The sequence below is a fragment of the Mus caroli genome, unplaced genomic scaffold (assembly GCF_978045245.1).
Source record: "Mus caroli unplaced genomic scaffold, Mus_caroli_1 scaffold_7, whole genome shotgun sequence".
NCBI lineage: Eukaryota > Metazoa > Chordata > Mammalia > Rodentia > Muridae > Mus > Mus caroli.
This window is the reverse complement of record NW_028227262.1, coordinates 99,706,613-99,731,364: the sequence shown is the minus strand read 5'-3', so window position 1 is coordinate 99,731,364 and position 24,752 is coordinate 99,706,613. Positions and strand designations below refer to the sequence as shown.

Sequence of the window (24,752 nt, the reverse complement as noted above, 5' to 3'; positions counted from 1 at the left end):
TTGCTTTTGAGATGGTGAAATGTTCCCCCCACATGTCCCCACCCTGGCACATGAAGTCTCTGCAGGATTAGGTATATCCTCTCCCACTGCGGCAGGACAAGGCAGCCCTCTGCTACATACGTGCAGGGGAGTGGGGTGGTATCTGGAGGACAGTGCTGGGGAGACCTCTGTCCAGCCTGTGTATGCTCTTTGGTTGCTGGCTCAGTCTGAGAGCTCCCAGAGGTCCAGGATAGTTGACACTGTTGGTCTTCCTGTGGGATTCCAACCCCCTCGTGGTCTTCAATCCTTCCCCTAATTCTTCCGTAAGACTCTCTGGGCTCTGCCCAATGTTTGGCTGTGGGTTTCTGCATCTGTTTCAGTCAGCTGATAGATGGAGCCTCTCAAAGGACAGTTATGCTAGGCTTCTGTCTCAAGCATAACAGAGTATCATTATTTTACTAGTATATGTATATACTCCTCCCTTCTCCCACCCAGGTCCCTACTTCTTATGACTATTATGTTCCCCCTTCTGAGTGTGATTCAAGCATCCTTACTTGGTTCTTACGTCTTGTTAATTTATTTGGGCCTGTGTGGTGTGTCATGGGTATTTTCCACTTGTCAGTGAGTACACACCATGCATGTCTTTTTGGGTGTGGGTTACCTTACTCAGGATGGTATTTTCTAGTTCTATCCATTTGCCTGAAAAAACACATGATGTCCTTGTTTTTAATAGCTGAATAGTATTCCATTGAGTAAATGAACCACATTTTCTGTATCCATTCTTCAGTTGAGGGACATCTAGATTGTTTCCAGTTTCTGGCTACTGTTTAAATATAGTGGAGCATGTGTCCTTGTGGTATACTGAAATTTCTTTTGGTTATATGCTCAGGAATGGTATACCCCAAGTCTTGGGGGGTAGAACTATTCTCAATTTTCTGAGAAACTGCCAGATTGATTTCCACAGTGGTTGTACAAGTCCACAATCCCACCAACAATTGAAGAGTGTTCCTTTCTCCACATCCTCACCAACATGTGCTGTCATTTGAGTTTTTTGATCTTAGCCATTCTGATTGGTGTAAGGTAGAATCTCAGGGTCATTTTGATTTGCATTTCCCTGATGATTAAGGATTTGAACATTTCTTTAGGCATTTCTAGGCCATTCTAGATTCCTCGGTTGAGAATTATCTGTTTAGCTCTGTTCCCCATTTTAAAAATTGTGTTATTAGGTTTGTTGGAATCTAACTTCTTGAGTTCTTTATATAGTTTAGATATTAGCCTTCTGCCAGAATAGAGTTAGTGAAGATCCTTTTCATCTGTTGGCAGCCATTGTGTCCTATTGACAGTGTCCTTTGCCTTACAGAAGCTTTTCAGTTTCATGAGGTCCCATTTATCAATTTGTTGATATTAGAGCCTGAACCACTGGCTTTCTGTTCAGGAAATTGTCTCCTGGAACAATGTGTTAAAGGGTATTTCTTACTTTTTATTCTGTGAGATTTAGTGTTTGCAGTTTTATGTTGAGGTTCTTGATCCACTTGGACTTGAGTTTTGTGCAGGGTAATAAAATATGGATCTAGTTGCATTCTTCTGTAGCTAGACATCCAGTTAGATCAACACCATTTGTTGAAGATGCTTTCTTTTTTTCCATTGTATGGTTTTGGCTTCTTTATCAAAAGTCAAGAGTCCATAGGTGTGTGGGTTCATTTCAGGGTCTTTGATTTGAGTCCATTGATCAGTGTGTTTTTCTGTACCAAATTCATGCAGTTTTTTCTCACTGTTGCTCTGTAGTACAGCTTGAGATCAGGAATGGTGATTCCTTCAGAAGTTCTTTTATTGTTCAGGATTATTTTGGCAATCCTGGTTTTGTTTGTTTGTTTGTTTTTGATATATATTGAAGTTGAGAACTATTCTTTCTAGGTCTATAAAAAATTGCATTGGAATTTTGATGGGAATTGCATTAAATCTGTAGCTCTCCATGAGCATGGGAGATCTTTGCATCTTCTGATATTTTCTTCAGTTGCTTCAGGGAGTTGAAGTTCTTGTCATACAGATCTTTCACTTCCTTTGTTAGAGTTACACCAAGATATTTTATGTGATTTGTGGCTGTTGTGAAGTGTGGTGTTTTCCCTAATTTCTTTCTCAGCCCATTTATCATTTGTATAAAGGAGGGCTACTGATTCCTTAGAGTTAATTTTATATCCACTCATTTTGCTCAAGTTGTTTATCAGCTGTAGAACTCCTCTGCTAGAATTCTGTGGGTTGCTTGTGTTTACTATCATATCATCCTTGACTTTTTCCTTCCCAATTTGTAACCTTTTGATCTTTTGTTGTCTTATTGTTCTAGCTAGAACTTTAAATACTATATTGAATAGATAGGGAGAGAGTGGGCAGGATTGTCTTGTTCCTGATTTTAGTGTGCTTGCTTCAAGTTTCTCTCCATTTAATTTGATGTTGGCTATTGGCTTGCAATATATTGCTTTTATTATGTTTTTATTAATAATTACTTTATTAATATTTTATTATTTTTATTACTATGTTAGGTATGTGCCTTGAATCCCTCTCCAAGACTTTTAACATGAAGGGGTGTTGTATTTTGTCAAAGGCTTTTTCAGCATCTAATGAGATGATCATGTGATTTACAGTTTATGTAGTAGATTACACTGATGGATTTTTTGTATATTGAACCATCTCTTCATTCCTGGGATGAAGCCTAGTTGATAATAATGAATAATGTTTTTTGGCCGGGCGTGGTGGCGCACACCTTTAATCCCAGCACTCGGAAGGCAGAGGCAGGTGGATTTCTGAGTTCGAGGCCAGCCTGGTCTACAAAGTGAGCTCCAGGACAGCCAGGGCTATACAGAGAAACCCTGTCTCGAAAAACAAAAACAAACAAACAAACAAACAACAAAAAATGAATAATGTTTTTGATGTGTTCTTGGATTTGGTTTGCAAGAAATTTATTGAGTACTTTTGCGTTGATGTTCATAAGTGAAATTGGTTTGATGCACTTTCTTTGTTGAGTCTTTATGTGGTTTACATATCAGTGTGACTGTGGCCTCATAGAATGAATTAGGTAGTGTTGCTTCTGTTTCTGTTTTGTGGAATAGTTTGCAGAGTATTAGTATTAGCTCTTCTCTGAAAGTCTAGTAGAATTATGTACTAAAACCATTTAGCCCTGGGTTCATTTTGGTTATGAGGCTTTTAATGACTGCTTCTATTTCTTTAGGGGCTAGGGGGCTGTTTAGTTTACCTGATCTTGATTTAACTTTGGTAAGTGGTGTCTGTCTAGAAAATAATCCAGTTTGTTTAGATTTTCCAGTTTTGTGTTTTGTGGAGTACAGGCATTTGAAGTAAGACCTAGTGATTTTTTTTTAATTTCCTCAATTTTGGTTGTTTTGTCTCCCTTTTTATTTCTGTTTTGTTAATTTGGATACTGTCTCTGTGTCTTTTAGTTAGTTTGGCTAAGGGTTTGTTTATTTTGATTTTCTCAAACAACTCTTGTTTTTTTGATTCTTTGTATTTTCCTCTCTGTTTCTAATTGATTTCAGGTCTGAATTTGAGTATTTCCTGATGTCTACCTATCTTGGGTGTGTTTGATTTTATTTGTTATAGAGCTTTCAGGTGTGCTGTTAAGTTGCTAGAATGAGATCTCTCCACATTTTTCATGAAGGCACTTCATGCTGTTTTCCTCTTAGCACTGCTTTTACTGTGTCCCATAAGTTTGGGTACGTTGTGCCTTCATTTTCATTAATTCTAGAAAGTCTGTATGTTTCCTCTAGAAAGGCTTCTTGTACATTTATAGCCATCTCTTTCTTTAGGTTATGGAAGTTTTCTTCTATGATATTGTTGAAATTGTTTTCTGGCCTTTTGTCCTGGGCATCTTCTCCCTCCTCTATGCCATTAGGAGTTGCTTTATGGTTATGTTCATTTAGCAGACAGAATAGTACTGGGTTTTCCCCCAGGGTAATGCTCTTTCTAGTTTTTGGTTCTTGGCGTCATTAATTAAACAATGTCAGCTATAAGTTTCACTTACTAGGTGGGTCTTAAATCCAACTAAAAAGTGGTTGGTTATTCCCATAATAATTTGTGTCATTGTTGTAACAGTATATCTTGCAGGCAGGTTGCTGTTGTTAAGTTACAGGGTTTATTTTCTTCTCTTCTCACGTATAACACCTACTAGCATCATGAATGCTAGTTAGTAGAGGTGAAACTTCTAGTTGGGCACCAGCTATATTTCTCCATGTTTGAACATATAAATAAGTGTTGTCTTCAGCAATAGGTTCTTACCATCATCATGTTGTGGAGGGCAGCCAAAACATTGGTCAGTAACTGCAAGATGTAGCTCATTTCTGGTATTAGGGTTGGGGCATTTCCTTTCCTATTATATGGTAACTCAATTAAATTTCCTTTTTCTATTTTAGGAAACTTACAGAATAGTAGTCATGGTTTTTCAAAAGGCCTTTAGTGTTAGTTATCCCTCTGCATATTCTCTCCTTTATTCTGACCTCCCTTCTCCTTTCTCACTTAATCTTCCCATTCTCATCTTTCCTCTTTATTCCCTTATAACACTGTATTCTAAATCATCTTCCTTGGAAGATCCCCTTCTCCCCCTTTGTCATCAATGAGCTACCTAACATCTGTGGATAGTCTAAATGAAATATCTAAAGCTTAAAAGCTAACATCCCAATATAAGGGAAAACATGCAATGTTTGTGTTTCAGAGTCTCGGTAGTTGCACAAAAAAATGATTGTTTCTAGCTTTATACATTTGTCTGCAAATTTCATAATTTAACTTTTAAATATGGAATAAGTTGAATAATGTTCCATTATATAAATGAACTATAGTTTCTTTGTCTATTCATTAATTGACATCTGGGCTATTACCAGTTTCTCGCTTTTATGAATAGAGCAGTAATGAACGTGGCTGAGCAACTATTCTGTAATAAGATGTAGAGTTCTTTGAGTATAGGCCTAAGAGTGATAGGTAGATCATATAGTAGATCTGTTTCATCCTTCTAAGAAGCCTCCATACTTATTTTCATAGTGGTTTGTACAAGTTTGCACTTTCATCTGCAGTAAAGAAGTGGTCCTCATCCTCCATACTCTTGCTAGCATCTGCTGTCATTTGTTTTATTAATTTTAGATGTCTGACTGGGGTGAGAAGGAATTGTAAAGTTGTTTTAATTTGCATTTCCCTGGTGTCTAAGGACACTGAACATTTTAAAAAAGTGTTTCTCAGCCAGGCGGTGGTGGCGTACGCCTTTAATCCCAGCACTTGGGAGATAGAGGCAGGAAGATTTCTGAGTTCTAGACCAGCCTGGTCTACAGAGTGAGTTCCAGGACAACCAGGGCTATACAGAGAAACCCTGTCTTGAAAAACTAAAAAAAAAAAAAAAAAAAAAAAAAAAAAAAAAAAGTGGAAAAGATGAAGTCAAAATATCACTTTTTGCAGATGATATGATAGTATATATAAGTGACCCTAAAAATTCCACCAGAGAACTCCTAAACCTTATAAACAGCTTCGGTGAAGTAGCTGGATATAAAATTAACTCAAACAGATCAGTGGTCTTTCTCTACACAAAGGATAAACAGGCTGAGAAAGAAACTAGGGAAACAGCACCCTTCACAATAGTCACAAATAATACAAAATACCTTGGTGTGACTCTAACTAGGAAGTGAAAGATCTGTATGATAAGAACTTCTAGTCTCTGAGGAAAGAAATCGAAGAAGATCTCAGAAGATGGAAAGATCTCCCATGTTCATGGATTGGCAGGATTAATATAGTCAAAATGGCTATCTTGCCAAAAGCAATCTACAGATTCAATGCAATCCTCATCAAAATCCCAACTCAATTCTTCACAGAGTTAGAAAGGGCAATTTGCAAATTCATCAGGAATAACAAAAAACCTAGGATAGCAAAAACTATTCTCAATAATAAAAGAACCTCTGGCTGAGTGGTGGTCACGCATGCTTTTAATCCCAGCACTTGGGAGGCAGAAACAGGTGGATTTCTGAGTTTGAGGCCAGCCTGGCCTACAAAGTGAGTTCCAGGACAGCCAGGGCTATACAGAGAAACCCTGTCTCAAAAAACAAAAAACAAAAAACAAAACAAAACAAAACAACAAAAAGAACCTCTGGTGGAATCACCATGCCTGACCTCAAGCTGTACTACAGAGCAATTGTGATAAATACTGCATGGTACTGGTACAGTGACAGACAGGTAGATCAATGGAATAGAATTGAAGACCCAGAAATGAACCCACACAGCTATGGTCACTTGATCTTTGACAAGGGAGTTAAAACCATCCAGTGGAAAAAAAGACAACATTTTCAACAAATGGTGCTAGCACAACTGGTAGTTATCATGTAGAAGAATGCGAATTGATCCAGTCTTATCTCCTTGTACAAAGCTCAAGTCTTAAGTGGATCAAAGAACTCCACATAAAACCAGAGACACTGAAACTTATGGAGGAAAAAGTGGGGAAAAAACTCGAAGATATGGGCAGAGGAGAAAAATCCCTAAACAGAACAGCAACAAATTGTCCTGTAAGATCAAGAATCGACAAATGGGACCAAGATATTTTGTTACTTGAGGCTTTTGTGTAATGTGTTGTTTCCCTGATTTCTTTCTCAGTCTGTTTGTCATTTGTATATAGGAAGGCTACTGATTTTTGTGAGCTAATTTTGTATCCAGCTACTTAGCTGAAAATGTCTATCAACTATAGGACTTTCTTGATGGAGTTTTTAGGGTCATTTATGAATACTATCACATCATCTACAGCAAAGGCACTCTGATTTTTTCTTTTATAAATTTTATTACCTTGAACTCCTTCAGTTTGTTATTGTTTTAGCTAAGAATTCAAGTAATATATTGAATAGGTACGGATAGAATTGATAACCTTGTCTTGTTCCTGATTTTAGTAGAATTGCTTGGAGTTTCTTTGCTTTTAACATGATGTTGGCTATGGGCTTGCTGTAAACGGTGCTTACTATATTTAGGTATGTCCCTATATCCCTAAACTCTCCTGGCCTTTTATCATGAATGAATGTTAGATGTTGTTAAAAGCATTTTCCACATCTAGTGAGATGATTATGTGGTGTTTGACTTTCAGTTTACTTATATGGTGGATTCTGCTTATTGATTTACATATATTAAACCATCTCTTCATCTTTGGGATGAAGTTTACTTGATCATGATGGATAATCTTTTGATTCTGTTCTTATATTTGGTGAATCACCGAAACTGTTCTGTAATTTTCTTTGTTGGATTTTTATATGGTTTAGATATCAGGGTAACTGTGACATTGTAAAATGTATTGGACAATGTTTTTCTGTTTCTATTTTGTGGAATAATTGGAGGACTATTGGCATTAACTCTTCTTTGAAAGTCTGGTAGGCTTGTGTGCTAAAAATTTTCAGGCTCTGGAAAATTTTTGGTTGGGAAACTTTTAATCACTGCTTATTTTACTAAGGCTTATAGGTCTGTTTCAGTTGCTTATCTGATCTTGACTTAAGTTTGGTAAAAGAATTAATTTATTTTAGGTTTTTCCAATTTAGTGGAGTATAAGTTTTTAAAATATGTTCTTTTGATTCTCTGGATTTCCTCTGTGCTTGTTGTTATATCTCCCTTTTTATTTCTAATTTATTTGGATATTTTCCTTTTGCCTTTAATTATATTTAATCATTTTTTAAAAGAGTAGGCATTCAACAATTATGGTATTCTATCTCTTTGTTCATAACACAGTGCTTAAATCCTAACGTTGTCTTTAGGACTTAGCAACTTCTTTAGAATCAGTGTATGGAAAGGCCAAAGAAGGAACTAATAACTCTGAAGAAACACTTAGAAAGTTTTATGACTGGCAGTGTACCAAAAGAGAAGAGTTCGCCAGTATTAAGAGTGAAACAGAGGCATCTCTGCAGCATCTTGTGGCATGGTTCCAAAGCAGCCAGAAGGTAAGCAGAGCTCCCACTAGCAATGTTTGCTGAAAGAAGCAGAGATTTATGTTTGTTCTAATTCTGTTCCTTCCTTGTTCAAAAGTTGACATTATGTGCTTCTAGCTATCAAAGTTAATACTGGGCAATCAGGAATTTTCATCACCGTTGAGTTAGATTGTTGGTTTTATTATATAAAAAAATCCATCTTGCTTTTGTTTCTGTTTTTCTCTTTTCATTTAAATTAGCTACTTGCCTTAACCACCAGTTTTCTTTAAAAATACTGTGCTTATGCATCTTCTTTTGGTTTTGTATTTAAGTTTTATGAGGGTGTATCCTTGTTCTTTTCTCAGAATTTTCCTTTTCTGTTTTGGTATAGCTTTATGTGCTACAACAGGTACAATGAATGCTAACTGAACTACTTAATTGAAATACCTGATGTTTTTTATTTTTGAAAATAAGGTTTTTGATCTGTCCTTGGATGAACCATTGACTTCAGAAGACCTGATTGGTAATATTGACGAAATTCTAGAGAAGACTGAGTCATGTGTCTGCAAAGAGCTAGAGCTGTCTCTCATTGTGAGTAATGATGCTCTATGTATTATTAAATAGATTTTGTTGGTTTTATAAGACTTGATTTTAGAAGTTGTTGCTGAGAGACAGTTTCTAAAAATAACAAAGTGTTGAAGTTTTATGTATTGCTTATTCTTTTATTTAAAATATTGATTGTCCTGATACCCTTTCAGACAGCTTCAGAAATAATTTATGGTATAATTAGGTTAACATTTTGCCTATGAGTATGCATTGATGCCAGTATTCTGTTTAGAAAAAGATTTGAGAAGTATTTTGATATGATACAGCAATTATCAAAGACATTTTCACTTTTAAGTTTATTGTTTTAACCATATTGTTTTGTTTTGTGTGTTATAATTCCATCTAGGAGCAAGGTGTCATAGACAAGGAGATTATTTTAAGTACATACAGTCAAGTGCTGCAAAAGATCCATTCTGAGGAAAGGTTCATTGCCACCTTGCTGTCCAAGTATAAGGACAGTGTTGAGGTTGGATTTTGCTTTCTCTGATTTGTCTGATGAATTGATATTTTGTGTTTTTTACTTGTTGAATTTTTCTCAAGTAGTTTAATATCCAGTGTGCTAATTAGTACTCCTACAAAAATGGTATACCATTGTGGTCTGGCATATAATTGACTTCACTGTAGAATATGAATGTTGATTTTGTTGATAATATACATTTTACTGAATCTTGGAATATTTGAGTTTCTTATGAACTTAAAATATGTTTGTCACAATTTTCTGTGTAGCATACGTATGTATTTATGTTAGTAGTATGTGTGTAATTTCATATCTCAGTTGAATTAAAGAGTATTTCCTTTGGTACCTTGAGCACCAAACCTGCGATTCTTCTAAACAGAAATGCGGACAATTAGGAAAATCAGTTGATAGCATTACTTTTTCAAAAGTTCTGAAGTTTTCTTAATATTTACTTTAAACCCAGGTACTCATAAAATTATGATGTTCGGTGACTGTTGTTTCATGTGTTTGAAAACATGGTAATTCTTTCTCTCATATAGTTTAAAAAGCAGATGATTGACTGTTTAAATAAGAGCCCCAATGTGGATTACTTGCTTTCCATTAAGAAGACATTGAAAGGCTTGAAAGCACAACTGAGATGGAAATTGGTTGAGAAGAGTAATTTGGAAGAAGTAAGGAAAAAATTCTTCTAATTTGTTCACATTGGTTGAATTATTTTATAAAGCCATGTATAAATACACTCTCGAAAACCAGAGAACCATTGTATTCATATTTTGTGTTATGTACTTTGATAGTTTTACATTTTTATTTTAGCTACATTATTTAGTGTATATGTGAATGTATGGGTGGCCTGTATCACTGTGTACATGTGGATACCAGAGAATAATTTGTGAGAGTCAGTTCTTTATTTCCACTATGTGTGTTTCAGGAATTGAATTCAGGTCACTTGACTTAGAGGCAAGTTCCTTTACACACTGAGCAATCTTACAGGCCCAGTAATTTATCTTTTTATCTTTGTATATGGAAATAAATTAGAAATGACATTCATACCAAATACATGTCTCCCATGGAATTAAATATTTTAAAAATATATTTTGTAGCCAGGCATGGTGTCGCACGCCTTTAATCCCAGCACTCGGGAGGCAGAGGCAGGTGGATTTCTGAGTTCGAGGCCAGTCTGGTCTACAAAGTGAGTTCCAGGACAGCCAGGGCTATACAGAGAAATCCTGTCTCGAAAAACCCCCCAAAAAAAATTTTTTTTTTTTTGTGTACATACATGTATGTGTGTTCATATGTACATGGAGGTTGGAGGACAACCTTGGGTGTAATTATTCAGGCACTGTACCCTTTATTTTTATTTTTTTTTTGAGATAGTATGTTAATGGCTTGGAGCTTACCAGATAGGCTAGGCTGCGCCCTAGGGAACCAGCAGTCTCTGCCTCCCTAGAGTAAGAGTTATTCTCACTACTTGCTTCCCCCACCCTTTTTCTTTATTAAATATGAGATTGAATTTAGGTCTTCTTACTTACAAAGCAAGCACTTTACTGATTAAGTCCATCTCCAACGGTAGAATTTTGTGATAAAGTAATTTTAAACAGCATGGTCTTTAACACTGGATATAATATTTCTTGCAAGTTTTAAAAGTTGTTTTCATATGACACTAGAGCTAAAGGGATTAGGATTTTCTAATTTTTACTATTCTTTCATAGGTATAAAGCTTTGTGAATATCTTAGTAATTCTATAAATTTTCTTGGGGATTTTATTTAAAATCAGAAGAGATCTGAAGTATGTCTTCATCCAACTTGATAATTCTATTCCTCATCTTAGATTTAATTGGAAGCAAGGTGGGAGCTATTCTAAAACCAAATGCAGTTTAAGAGGCTTCCTGTTCTCTTATATTCTAGGTTGTGGAGAAGGTAGTCTTTTTCAGTGTTAATTTTCATCTTTTGGAGAAATGTAACAGATGAAATTGGGCACATTCAATTAACTAGGGCTATAGACATTGTAGACATATCAAACTTTTTAATGCAGTTATACCTTTGAGGCAACTTGTTTACTGTTACTCCATTGAAGTCATATGGAACATTTCTAAACCAGATTTTTCTCAGAGTAGATAATTTAGACATTCACCCATCACTTTGTTGAGTGTGCTTTTAAAAATCTGATTTCAAGTAAAAATTTCACAGACTCTAATTCAGTTGCTGTTTTAATATTGAAGTTAGTTGTTTTTACCTTCAAGAAAATGTGCAGGAACTTAAAAATATTTTATATTTACTTTTTATAGTTTTGGGGAAAGTTAGTGTTAAAATAAATGGATTTATTTAACGTTAAGAAGAACTGCTATATGCTAGATACTAAAGGATACCTGAGACTACTGTACACAGACTACTGTAGAAATTGCATTAGTTCTTAGAGGAAGAATTGTTTTCATTCTAGTGTAATAATCCTATTGATTACTTTTTTTTCTCTGATAAAGTCTGATGACCATGATGGAACTGAAATTGAGAAAATAAAGCAAGAAATAACTCAATTACGCAATAGTGTTTTTCAGGAAATTTATCATGAGAGGGAGGAATATGTAAGTATTTCTCTGAAATTTTAAATTAGATTTTACTCAGGAAATTGAATTTAAAGTCACAGATTTCATATAACCATATACTAGAGGTATTATCTTGGCATAATAATGTTCATATGAATTTACAAGTTAATTTCATATGATAAAATTCAAGAAAGTTGTACCAACATAGAAATTTCAGGTTGTCGTAATGAAGAAACATCACTTGTCATGTTCTCAGTGGTAAAAATAGTAAGTTAAAATTCAACTTCTTGAAAATTCAATTTTTCTGCTTGTTTTAGAATTGAGCTTGTAATACAGTCACTTTTGCATTTTTTTGTTATTTAACACATGGCATAGAGATTCTCACAGATTTACATGAATACCTTTTTAGCTTGAGAAACAAATGAAACATGAATGGAGCAACTTGATCCACGTGAGAAATGTAACCAGAAAGGTCACACCATCGTCTCCACTCTCCTAAGTTCTGTGGCCTTAGAAAGTCAGCAGTCTACTTTTTCTTCACAGAGGAAAGAATACTACATTTTATGTCTGAGAGATATTATAAGGAAGAGTTAGTTAAGGGGCAGTTGTTCAAAGTCAAAATAGTATGCAAATAATAGACACTTTAAGTACAATTTATTTACTATTATACATACCTTTGAATCTTTTAATAAAATCTGATAAATGTTTAGAAGTTTTCCTTAGTAAAAATGTTGATACATGACTTTTCTTTATAAAATTCTCAGTTTTCTCATTTACCTCAAAATGCTTTATGTAGTAGACTCACATACTTATTTTTTATCTCAAGGCTTTTAGGATTTTCTTCTTAAGTTGTCATTCTAAAAATGTTATTTATTCTTAATACTTTGAGAAATGACAGTTTATTATTAAGATTACAATATTTTTCTTTCACTCTGAATATGAGTGAGTCATGTTTTGTTTGAGAGTTCTTGAAGTAGAAGTAAAATATTAAGATTAGATATTTTATTAGAGGTAAAAAGGTAGATGGAAATATATTTTCCTGAAAAGCAACATACTACAGTTGAATTCATGTTGATTTATAATAAAAATACTTTCTAACTTTAGGAGAAGCTGAATAGCTTGACCCAGAAATGGTTCCCTGAGCTGCCTCTGCTGTATCCTGAAATAGGATTGCTTAAATATATGGTAAGCTTTGCTTCCCCTGAGAATTGCCACCAGGCAGAGAATGTAAAGACATGCTTATGTTCATATCATTTCAGTCTCAGATCTATACTACCATTTTTGTGAAAGTCCTCCCAATAAATATTTAAAAGGGTTAATTTGGACTGCTCCTCAAGACTGTCTGAAACCAAATAGTTTAAAGTAGAGATATTGATGTGAGCTTCATTTTCTTGGCAAGCAGGAGATTAGTACATTAAATAACTCAAAGAACTTGCAATTAACTTTGTGGGGAGAGTTATCATACCCTTGGTGGTAGTAAAGAACTGGAAGAAGCACTGTTTTTCTCTGATTTTTAAAATTGCCCCCAATACTCCTTGGATTCCAGAATACAACATGTAAGAATTCTTGACATAGAATGGTATAATATTTGAATATGTGTTTTTGTTTTTGATTTTTGAAAAAGAGTCTTGGGACACAGCCTGGGCTAACCTTGAACTTGTAATCTTCCTTTGATCCTGCCATAAGTTCTAGGATTAAAAACTTGAGTAACCATATCCTGTTTCCCAGTATACTTTAAAATCATATCTAGAATACTGACAATACCTAGTAAAATGTAAGTTTTACATAAATTAACCAGCATACAGTGTTTAAGAAATGCATGACAAAAATCTGCATTCTTATGCAGATATTTTATTTTGAATATTTCACTTACAATTGATTTGATATAAGGAAGCAGAATCCACAGATAGAGAAGACAATTGTGTTTATTTATTGAGACTGTCATTAGTGCATGGCCAGGGCCAGGGCCAGGGATATAATTCAGCAGGCAGAGTGCTTGCTTTGCTTGCAGGAAGCCTTTCTTTCAATTTTCCAGCACTGCATAAAATGCATTTAGTGACACTCATCAGCAATCTCAGTATTTTGGAGATAGAGGCAGGAGGATCAGAGTTCAAGGCCAGCCTGGACTACATGAGATCCTGTTTCACAGAAAAGGTGTTATTAGGTAATGAAAATAGCTAAAACAGTCTATAAAGAAATGTTTATGAGTTTATTTTCATAAATGTGTAAAATCAAAGTTTCTTGAATTGCATTGGTTTTGTAGTCTCATGGCTTCCAGTGAAACAAAAACATTCTTTAAATAGTTATTATAAGATCTTCCCATATTATATTTAAAAATGATGTGTGAACTGAGTATCATAACCCAGTGCATAATCTCAGATTTTGGGAAACTGAGGCAATGTCTTCAGTTTGAGGGCAGTCTGGTCTGAGTGACCTGAGTTCCAGGATAGCCTGGGATAGCAAGTGAGAGCTGTTTTAAAAACCCAAACACCAAACCAAAACAGTAAAATACCAAAACAAAACACCCCCCCCCCAAGAAAAACCCAACAGCAAAAAAGTTCATTTCTCTTTGAAGCTAGTAACTCTATCTTTAGAGATTATCTTGTGTCTGATAAACTATCCTGAATTCTTAATACTTATGTTTATACCCACCAATAAGTATAATACAGTTAGAAATTATTATGGGAAAGTGAAAGTAGTAGTTTCATCACAATAGGGATAGAGGAAATCTTACAAGGCGCCATCTTAGATAATAAGCTATAGACAATTAGTGACTCATGGAAGGAAAATCAATCTTCCCCAGGGATAAGCCCCCTGATGCTATTCCATATAAAGTAGTTAGCACTAAAAACATATACATGTGAGCAACAATAAATAGACTCATCAGGTTGTATTTATGTATTTATTTGTGAATGTGTGTAACAAATATTAAAAACAAAGAGGCTATGAATTTGAGAGTAGGGAGAAATAGGGTTTAGAGGAAGGGGCATAATGTAAATATAGTACATATATATGAAAATTTAAAAATAATTTAAAAATAATCCACTAAAGAAAAAAAACCTAGTTCTAATATAAACATAAAAATGATAGAATTAAAAATTTTGAAAATAATTTCTACATTTAAGAATGTTAAGCAGGATAGAGTAGTCAATATTTTGTTGTAGTCATAATTTTTAGATTTCTCATTGCTGTTCTTTAAGCTACTTTTACTTGTCTTTATTTTAATTTTTTAAGGACATATATGAGGTTTTTCAAGTAAGTATTGAAGTTCCTATTAAGCTTGTCTTCTTAATCTCATTTGTTTTTACAGTCTGGTCTAAATTTACAGCAGTGACTAAATGTCTGGTAATTACAGAGAAGACAAAAAAAGTTCAAGAGCCAGGAATTAAAAAGAATCTAAACTTTAATGAGCACTTTTGTTTTCTTAGTTTGATGGTCTTTCACTTCATTTAATGTATGCCCTTAACAGTGTTGTGATTTGAAAGCCCTAAGTCATTTTTGATTGTCTAAATGGAATAAAAATTTGTGTCTAGAATTCTGGTGGTCTTCTTACTATGAGCTTAGAGCGGGACCTTCTTGACACTGAGCCCATGAAGGAACTTAGCAGCAAGCGTCCTCTGGTGTGCTCCGAGGTTAATGGGCAGCCAGTCCTCTTAAAGGTAAGTTTAAGTTCTGATCTATGGAAGTTTCAGAAGTATAAGGGAAGTGGTGAGTTGACTTTTAAGGAAGAAAAGAAACCCACTATTTTTAAAACACATAAGTTGACTGGTATGATGATTATATTAGAGCTAATTTTGTCTTTAAAGTTCCTCTTCTTTCCTTAATGAGTACTGTCTTTTCTAGGGCTATTAATGTTTTTTTTTTTTTTTTACTACACTTTGTCCAATAGCCTTTAAAAATTCCTGTTTTTCTTAGATATCTCTTGAAAGCTTACCTATATTGCCAACACAGTCTTGTGCTGCTTAGTTTCTTTGTTTTTTTTTTCTAAATTTTTGTTTTATGTGTATAAGTGTTTTGCCTGCATGTGTATCTTTGTTACATATGTATGCCTGAACATGTGTTGGTCAGAAGAGAACATTGGATCCCCTGGAACTGGAGTTCATACAGGTGTGAACCACTATGCATCTTTCACAAGAGCAGCAAGTGCTCTTAACCACTATCTCTCCAGCCCCTTAATTTCTTCTTGTAAGCTAAGACTGTGAGTTAACATCAGAAGATCTTCAAGTTGCCCCATTGCTACATATTTGGGAATATATAGTAGGCTGCAGGTAGAATTACTCCTTTCCATAATATAGCATTCAATGCAGATGGAAAAGTACTTAAAAATTAAAATAGAAAAATAATGTAATTTAACGTATACTTAAAATTGAAATAATAAATTAGAATTAGGTTTTTAATGTTGAAATCCTCAATGCTGTTTTTTTGTTGTTTAGGGCTATTCCGTGGATGTTGACACAGAAGGCAGGGTGATTCAGAGAGCAGCCTCTTATCATAGAGCTTGTGGATATGCTAAAGAAGAGTCTGGCTTACTGCCATTAATATTCCTGTTTTTGTGTAAGGTAAAGTTCTTAAGCTAATCTATTGTAGAAATGATTCTTTTAAAAGTAAGTTTTAAAGTAGTTATTTATTATTCTTAATGTATAGTAGTATTTACCTCATAGAATTAGTGCACAATACAAATATAATGACGAATTGTTCACTTAAGTTACATTTTCCACTTTGCTTCTTAGTCTGATCCTGTTGCCTATCTGATGGTCCCATATTATCCTAAGGCAAACCTGAGTGCAGTTCAGGCCAGTATGCCTTTAACTTCAGAAGTAAGTAAAAGTCATTTCATAGTTGTATGATTCCATCTCACACCAGCCACAATGGCTAAGATCAAAAATTCAGGTGACAGCAGATGCTGGCGAGGATGTGGAGAAAGAGGAACACTCTTCTCCATTGTTGGTGGAATTGCAAGCTTGTGAGGTAACCCAATCACAAAAGAACTCACATGATATGTACTCACTGATAAGTGGATATTAGCCCAGAAACTTAGAATACCCAAGATACAAGATACAATTTGCAAAACACATGAAAATCAAGAGTATTACTTTTCTATTGCTATGATAGAATACCATGACTAAAGCAACTTATAAAAGAAAAAAATTAATTGGATTTAAAATTCCAGAATGTCCTGATGACAGACTAAGACATGGTGGTGGCAAGTGTTGGGAGCTCCTGTCTTTAAAGGAAGGCATGAGGCAGAGAGTGTACTAGGAATGACTCAAGTCTCCTGAAACATTTAAGCCTGCCCCTAAGTGCTATACATCCTTCAACAAGGTCATCCTTCCTAAACCTTCCCAAATAGGGCTACCATCTCGGGACTGAGTTACCAAACATTTGAGCCTCTGGAGGCCATTTTTGTTTGAACCACTACTTAGTTAAGCTTTCCAGCCTTTAATTCTTTGTCTATGTTTATCTTTAACTTGAAGGAAGCTTTACTTTAGTTCTAAGATAGTCTTTTAATAGAGATAAGGTTTATATATTAAAATGAGGTGTCAGTTTTCTAAACTCCACCTTTTCAATGTGTATTTATTTGCAGGAAGCTTTAAAAGTCATGAAAGGTGTTGCCCAAGGACTGCATACATTGCATAGTGCTAACATAATTCATGGATCACTTCATCAGAACAATGTATTTGCCTTAAATCGTGAACAAGGGATTGTTGGAGATTATGACTTCACCAAATCTGAGGTAAAATATCATAGCTTTGTAGAATAGAAACTACTTACTAAAGTTGTTCAGCATTTGCATACAATGTGCTGATTGATCTTAAGATTTGTACTTTCAGTTAAGGTGTATCATTTAGTACAAATAGTGTCTGTAACAGTCATCTAGATGGTAGTGAGCAGTGTGTGGTTTTGCCATAAATACAGAAGCAATCTAATTTACTCAGTGGCATTGACAACATTGGTCATTACTTTCTCATCAGGAAACTTTTGCTAGGAAGATGTAAGAACCTCCCTCTGCTTGTGCTCCTTTCTTTCACAGATTAAATTGAAATATATATACTTTGTTATTATCAATTTAGTACATTTTTGGAAGCCTGAGTGGGTGTTTTTATTTTGTTTAGGTCTAGGTTCAACTATGTGGCTTTTAATTTGTTGCCACATTATCTCCCAATAAACAGTTTGTAGAACTAACAAAGTCCAGACAATTAAGAGAATGTAATAATTTTATGTGTATGTGTGGAATAGAAAGCCTGAGAATATATATGATCTCAAAGGAGAATCTTTCTATTTGCTGTTTTAATTGACAGATATATATGTTTATTATATATAGCCCATTTAAAAATATGTATATAATGTAAATGGCTAAATAAACAGTTCCCATTTAAAATTCAACAGCTTTATTGAGATAGAGTTCACAAGGAGATAATGTAGAATTCAGTGCTAGTTTTTATCATATTCACATAGTGGTATATTGATTATCACTATGTAAGTCCAGATAATTTTTATCACATTCCAAAGTAGTTACTGATTAACAGTTAATTTTCATTCCTGCTTCTTTTTAGACCTTGGGAACCAGTAATATAGTTTGTGCTTCTGGATTTACTTATTCTGTAATCTCATATAAGTAAAATCATGTAATAGTTGGCCTTTGGTGAATCTATTTTTGTTATCTAGATTAACATTTAGAGTTATTCTATGTTGTTGAATGTTTGAGGACATAAATATTTTAGGGCCAAATGTATTTAATTGGATGTATATATGATACTTTGGTGTGTGTTTTCATCAGTGGATAGATATTTGGGTTTATACTTTTTTTTTTTTTCCTTGAGACAGCGTTTCACTGGTTAGCAAATCCTGTCTTTGAACTATCTTTGTAGCACAGGTCTTGAACTCCCAGTTCAACTGCCTCAGCCTCCTACATGTGGAGATTACAAGTATGTACCCTCAAGCCTATCTCTAGGTTTATGCTTTTTAAATTATTATGTGTTAGGTTGCCATGAACATTAGTATATAAGTTATTTATGTAGGTATTCTCATTGCTTTGGGGAATTGTCATGTAATTCTGTTCCTTCCTTTTGAAAATTACTAGTATTTGATAGAACACTTAATAAATCATATATAGGTTGAGTAATAGTTTGTATTACAGTAGATGTCCACATATCTCAAAACACATTATAAGCAAACAAAACTGGCTTGCAAAAAAAAGAAAGTCATTGTGGTTTGAACATGCTTGGTCAAGGGAGTGGCACTATTAGGAAGTGTGTCTCTGTGCTAGTGGGCTTTAAGATACTCCTTGTAGCTTACTGGAAGATATTCTTCTGATCAAAATGTGAAATTCTCAGCTTCTGCAGTGCTATGGCTGCCTGGTTGCTGCCATGCTTCCCACCTTAATGATAATGGACTGACCTCTGAACCTGTAAGCCAGCTTCAATGAAGAGTTGGCTTGGTCATGGTATCTCTTCACAGCAAAGGAAACCCTAAGACAGTCATAATTTTATTTTTTATTTTATGTGCATTGATGTTTTACCTACATGTATGTTTGGGTGAGCATGTCAGATTTAGAGTTATTGACAGTTGTAAGCTGCCATGCGGATGCTGGGTATTGAACCTAGGTCCTCTGGAAGAACTTTCAGTGCTTCTAACCACTGAATCATCTTTCCAGCCCCACAAAATGTTTTTAGCGGCAAGAATTCTTGATCAACTAGTTTATTTTCCTGTCATGCAAGATTATGCTCTAGTGTTGAATTCTGGTTGAATTTTTTTTCATCTAAGTTTCAAGGGTTCCAATATAGAGAATCTAAATTCTTAAGCATTACTACATCTGGAATTTTTACTGCCAAAAACTATTAGAAAAATTGACTACAACAGAAATTGTTTCTTGCTATATTCCAGGAACTATGGACTCTGGGAATAAGAATGCTGTATTTTACTCTTTTCTCAAGAGGCAAACTTAGACCATTTTTAAAAGGCAGGTTTTAGATTGTTTATAGTAATGAACGACACAAAAATTTTAAGTAATGTATTGATTCTGATAGGTTTATAATAAATAGATCCAGTTTACTGTTTGCCTTCTTGAGAAACGTTTCCGAAGTACCTATCTTTTTTTTGTCCTCATAAGCATCAGATGAAGGTCCAGTTTCTTGATATACATTCCAGTCAAACATTGCTATTATGTGCTTTGGTTATTTGGTTGTTTACAAGTTTTAGAATAAATGCTGGATATATATAGTCTTAGTGGTTTTCATATGATACTTCAAAAGGATGAAAAATAAATTTAAAGCTAATCAAAAGTTGTACAGGGTTTATATAGACTCATTTTCTGAAACATTCAATTGTCCCACATTAATTTATCTGAGAATTATTGTAACATAAGAAAATAGAGAAAACCCAGCCTGACCAGGGTCACAAGTCCCTTCTTGTCAGTGCCAGTACCGGGTCACCTTGGGCTTGGAGTTGGTGGACACCCCCAAGGTCCCTAGAGGACTCTCCACGAGATCTTAGGACCTCTGGTGAGTGGAACACAACTTCTGTTCCAATCCAATCTCGCGGGACCCAAGACAGCATTAGGGAAGCAGAAAACCCGGCCTGACCAGGGTCACAAGTCTGTTCTGGTTGGCGCCAGCATCGGATCACCTTGGGTGGGTAGTCGGCAGACACCCCTAAGGTCCCTAGAGGACTCTCCACTCGATCTTAGGACCACTGACCAGACAGCTCCACGATCCTCAAAGGAGACACCACTTTCAGGCACTGTAACATGCGCAGGATAAAAAGAGCTTGGTCACACCAGTATTTCAGGGTCTCAGAGGAACTTGACTGCCAAGAACTCTGACACACCCAGACTCTCAGGTTCACAGGAGCCCACAAGCAAAGGATCACAGAGAAAGCTGGACTCTGAGGAGTCCTGAATCAACTGGGATTATAAGAAGGACAGGCTCCAATCAGATATATTGAGGACAACAAATACTTGAGATAATCAGATCGCAGGAGGCAAGCATAAGAACAGAAGCAACGGAAACCAAGGTTACTTGGCATCATCAGAACCAAACTCTCCCACTATAACAAGTCCTGGATACACCATCACACCAGAAAATAAGACATGGATCTAAAGTCACTTCTTATGATGATGATGATGGAGGACATTAAGAAGGAGATAAAGGAAGACACAGGTAAACAGCTAGAAGCCTTTAAAGAGGAAACACAAAAATGCCTTAGTGAGTTACAGGAAAACAATACCAAAAAAGGAGATGGAATTGAAGAAAACCATCCAGGATCTAAAAATGGAACTAGAAACAATAAAGAAAACCCAAAGAGAGACAACTCTGGAGATAGAAACCCTAGGAAAGAAATCAGGAACCATAGATGCGAGCATCAGCAACAGAATACAAGAGATGGAGGAGAGCATCTCAGGTGCAGAAGATTCCATAGAAAACATGGACACAACAATAAAAGAAAATGCAAAATGCAAAAAGATCCTAACTCAAAACATCCAGGAAATCCAGGACAAAATGAGAAGATCAAACCTATGGATAATAGGAGTAGATGAGAATGAAGATTTTCAAGTTAAAGGGCCAGTAAATATCTTCAACAAAATTATAGAAGAAAACTTTCCATACCTAAAGAAAGAGATGGCCATGAACATACAAGAAGCCTATAGAACTCCAAATAGACTGGACCAGAAAAGGAGTTCCTCCTGACACATAATAATCAGAACAACAAATGCACTAAATAAAGACAAACTATTAAAAGCAGCAAGGGAAAAAGGTCAAGTAACATATAAAGGCAGGCCTACTAGAATTACTCCAGACTTCTCACCAGAGACTATGAAAGCCAGAAGATCCTGGATAGATGTTATACAGGCACTAAGAGAACACAAATGCCAGCCCAGGCTACTATACCCAGCCAAACTCTCAATTACCAAAGATGGAGAAACCAAAGTATTCCATGACAAAACCAAATTCACACAATATCTTTCCACAAATCCAGCCCTTCAAAGGATAATAACAGAAAAAAACCAAGGACGGAAACTATGCTCTAGAAAAAGCAAGAAAGTAATCCTTCAACAAACCTAAAAGAAGACAGCCACAAGAACAGAATGCTAACTCTAACAACAAAAGTGATAGGAAGCAACAATTACTTTTTCTTAATATCTCTTAATATCAATGAACTCAATTCCCCAATAAAAAGACATAGACTAACAGACTGGCTACACAAACAGGACCCAACATTCTGCTGCTTACAGGAAACCCATCTCAGGGAAAAAGACAGACACTACCTCAGAGTGAAAGACTGGAAAACAATTTTCCAAGCAAATAGTCAGAAAAAACAAGCTGGAGTAGCCATTCTAATATCTAGTTAAATCGATTTCCAACCCAAAGTTATCAAAAAAGACAAGGAGGGGCACTTCATACTCATCAAAGGTAAAATCTTCCAAGATGAACTCTCAATTCTGAATATCTATGCTCCAAATGCAAGGGCATCTACATTCATTAAAGAAACTATAGTAAAGCTCAAAGCACACATTGTACCTCACACAGTAATAGTGGGAGACTTCAACACACCACTTTCATCAATGGAGAGATTGTGGAAACAGAAACTAAACAGAGACACATGGACACTAACAGAAGTAATGAAACAAATGGATTTAACAGCTATCTACAGAAATTTTTTCCTAAAACAGAAGGATATATCTTCTTCTCAGCGCCTCATGGTACCTTCTCCAAAATTTACCATATAATTGGTCACAAAACAGGCATCAACAGATACAAAAATACTGAAATTGTCCCATGCATCCTATCAGATCACCATGGACTAAGGCTGATCTTCAATAACAATATAAATTATAGAAAGCCAGCATTCATGTGGAAACTGAACAACACTCTCCTCAATGATACCTCGGTTAAGGAAGGAATAAAGAAAGAAATTAAAGACTTTTTAGAGTTCAATGAAAATGAAGCCACAAGATACCCTAACTTATGGGACACGATGAAAGCATTTCTAAGAGGAAAACTCATAGCTCTGAATGCTGTCAAAAAGAAACTAGAGAGAGCACATACTAGCAGCTTGATAACACACCCAAAAGCTCTAGAACAAAAGGAAGCAAATTCACCCAAGAGGAGTAGATGGCAGGAAATAATCAAACTGAGGGGCGAAATCAGCCAGGTGGAAACAAGAAGAACTATTCAAAGATTCAACCAAACTAGGAACTGGTTCTTTGAGAAAATCCACAAGATAGATAAACCCTTAGCCAGACTAACTAGAGGGCACAGGGACAGTATCCTAATTAACAAACTCAGAAATGAAAAGGGAGACATAACAACAGATCCTGAAGAAATCCAAAACACCATCAGATCCTTCTACCAAAGGCTATACTCAACAAAACTGGAAAACCTGGATAAAATGGACAAATTTCTAGACAGCTACCAGGTACCAAAGTTAAATCAGAATCAGATTAATGACCTAAACAGACCCATATCCCCTAAAGAAATAGAAGCAGTCATTAATAGTCTCCCAACCAAAACAAGCCCAGGACTAGATGGGTTTAGTGCAGAGTTCTATCAGACGTTCAAAGAAGACCTAATTCCAGTTCTTCTCAAACTATTCCACAAAATAGAAACAGAAGGTACTCTACCCAATTAATTCTATGAAGCCACAATTACTCTGATACCTAAACCACAGAAAGACCCAACAAAGAAAGAGAACTTCAGACCAATTTCCCTTATGAATATCAATGCAAAAATAATAACCCAATCCAAGAACACATCAAAACAATCATCTATCCTGACCAAGTAGGTTTCATTCCAGGGATGCAGGGATGGTTTAATATATGGAAATCCATCAACGTAATCCACTATATAAAGAAATTCAAAGACAAAAACTACATGATCATCTCGTTAGATGCTGAGAAAGCATTTGACAAAATCCAACACCCATTCATGATAAAAGTCTTGGAAAGATCAGGAATTCAAGGCCCATACCTAAACATGATAAAAGCAATCTACTGCAAACCAGTAGCTAACATCAAAGTAAATGGTGAGAAGCTGGAAGCAATTCCACTAAAATCACGGACTAGACAAGGTTGCCCACTTTCTCCCTACCTATTCAATATAGTACTTGAAGTCCTAGTCAGAGCAATTAGAGAGCAAAAGGAGATCAAGGGGATGCAAATCGGAAAGGAAGAAGTCCAAATATCACTATTTGCAGATGATTTGATAGTATATATAAAGGACCCTAAAAATTCCACCAGAGTACTCCTAAACCTTATAAACAGCTTCGGTGAAGTAGCTGGATATAAAATTAACTCAAACAAGTAAATGGCCTTTCTGTACACAAAGGATAAACAGGCTGAGAAAGAAATTAGGGAAACAACACCCTTCACAATATTCACAAATAATATAAATTGTGAAAGATCTGTATGATAAGAACTTCAAGTCTCTGAAGAAAGAAATCAAAGAAGATCTCAGAAGATAGAAAGATCTCCCATGGTCATGGATTGGCAGGTTCCATATAGTAAAAATGGCTATCTTGCCAAAAGCAATCTACAGATTCAATGCAATCCCCATCAAAATTCCAGCTCAATTCTTCAATGAATTAGAAAGAGCAATTTGCAAATTCATCTGGAATAACAAAAAACCTAGGAGAGCAACAACTCTTCTCAATGATAAAAGAACCTCTGGTGGAATCATCACACCTGACCTAAAGCTGTACTACAGAGCAATTGTGATCAAAACTGCACGGTACTGGTATAGTGACAGACAAGTAGACCAATGGAATAGAATTGAAGACCCAGAAATGAACCCACACAGCTATGGTCACTTGATCTTTGACAAGGGAGCTAAAACCATCCAGTGGAAAAAAGACAGCATTTTCAACAAATGCTGCTGGCACAACTGGCAGTTATCATGTAGAAGAATGCGAATTGATCCATTCTTATCTCCTTGTACTAAGGTCAAATCTAAGTGGATCAAGGAACTCCACATAAAACCAGAGACATTGATACTTACAGAGGAGGAAGTGGGAAAAAGCCTTGAAGATATGGGCACAGGGGAAAAATTCCTGAATAGAACAGCAATGGCTTGTGCAGTAAGATCAAGAATCGACAAATGGGACCTCATAAAATTGCAAAGCTTCTGTAAGGCAAAAGACACTGTCAGTAAGACAAAAAGGCCACCAACAGATTGGGAAAGGATCTTTACCAATCCTAAATCAGATAGGGGACTAATATCCAATATATATAAAGAACTCAAGAAGATGGACTCCAGAAAA

At 35.4% G+C, this 24,752-nt stretch overlaps 1 protein-coding gene across 2 annotated transcripts in view; it reads left to right on the top strand.

Moving 5' to 3' along the window:
- Positions 1–24,752, top strand: part of Stk31 (serine/threonine kinase 31) — an 80,560-nt gene that overhangs the window by 31,291 nt on the left and 24,517 nt on the right. For both annotated transcript variants that reach the window (XM_085839697.1, XM_085839696.1), the window contains exons 12-21: positions 7,746–7,928; positions 8,370–8,486; positions 8,848–8,967; positions 9,498–9,629; positions 11,436–11,537; positions 12,603–12,683; positions 15,032–15,157; positions 15,932–16,057; positions 16,229–16,315; positions 17,083–17,232. In XM_085839697.1, the coding sequence (XP_085695823.1) occupies positions 7,746–7,928; positions 8,370–8,486; positions 8,848–8,967; positions 9,498–9,629; positions 11,436–11,537; positions 12,603–12,683; positions 15,032–15,157; positions 15,932–16,057; positions 16,229–16,315; positions 17,083–17,232 (1,224 nt within the window). The remainder of the gene's footprint in view (positions 1–7,745; positions 7,929–8,369; positions 8,487–8,847; positions 8,968–9,497; positions 9,630–11,435; positions 11,538–12,602; positions 12,684–15,031; positions 15,158–15,931; positions 16,058–16,228; positions 16,316–17,082; positions 17,233–24,752) is intronic.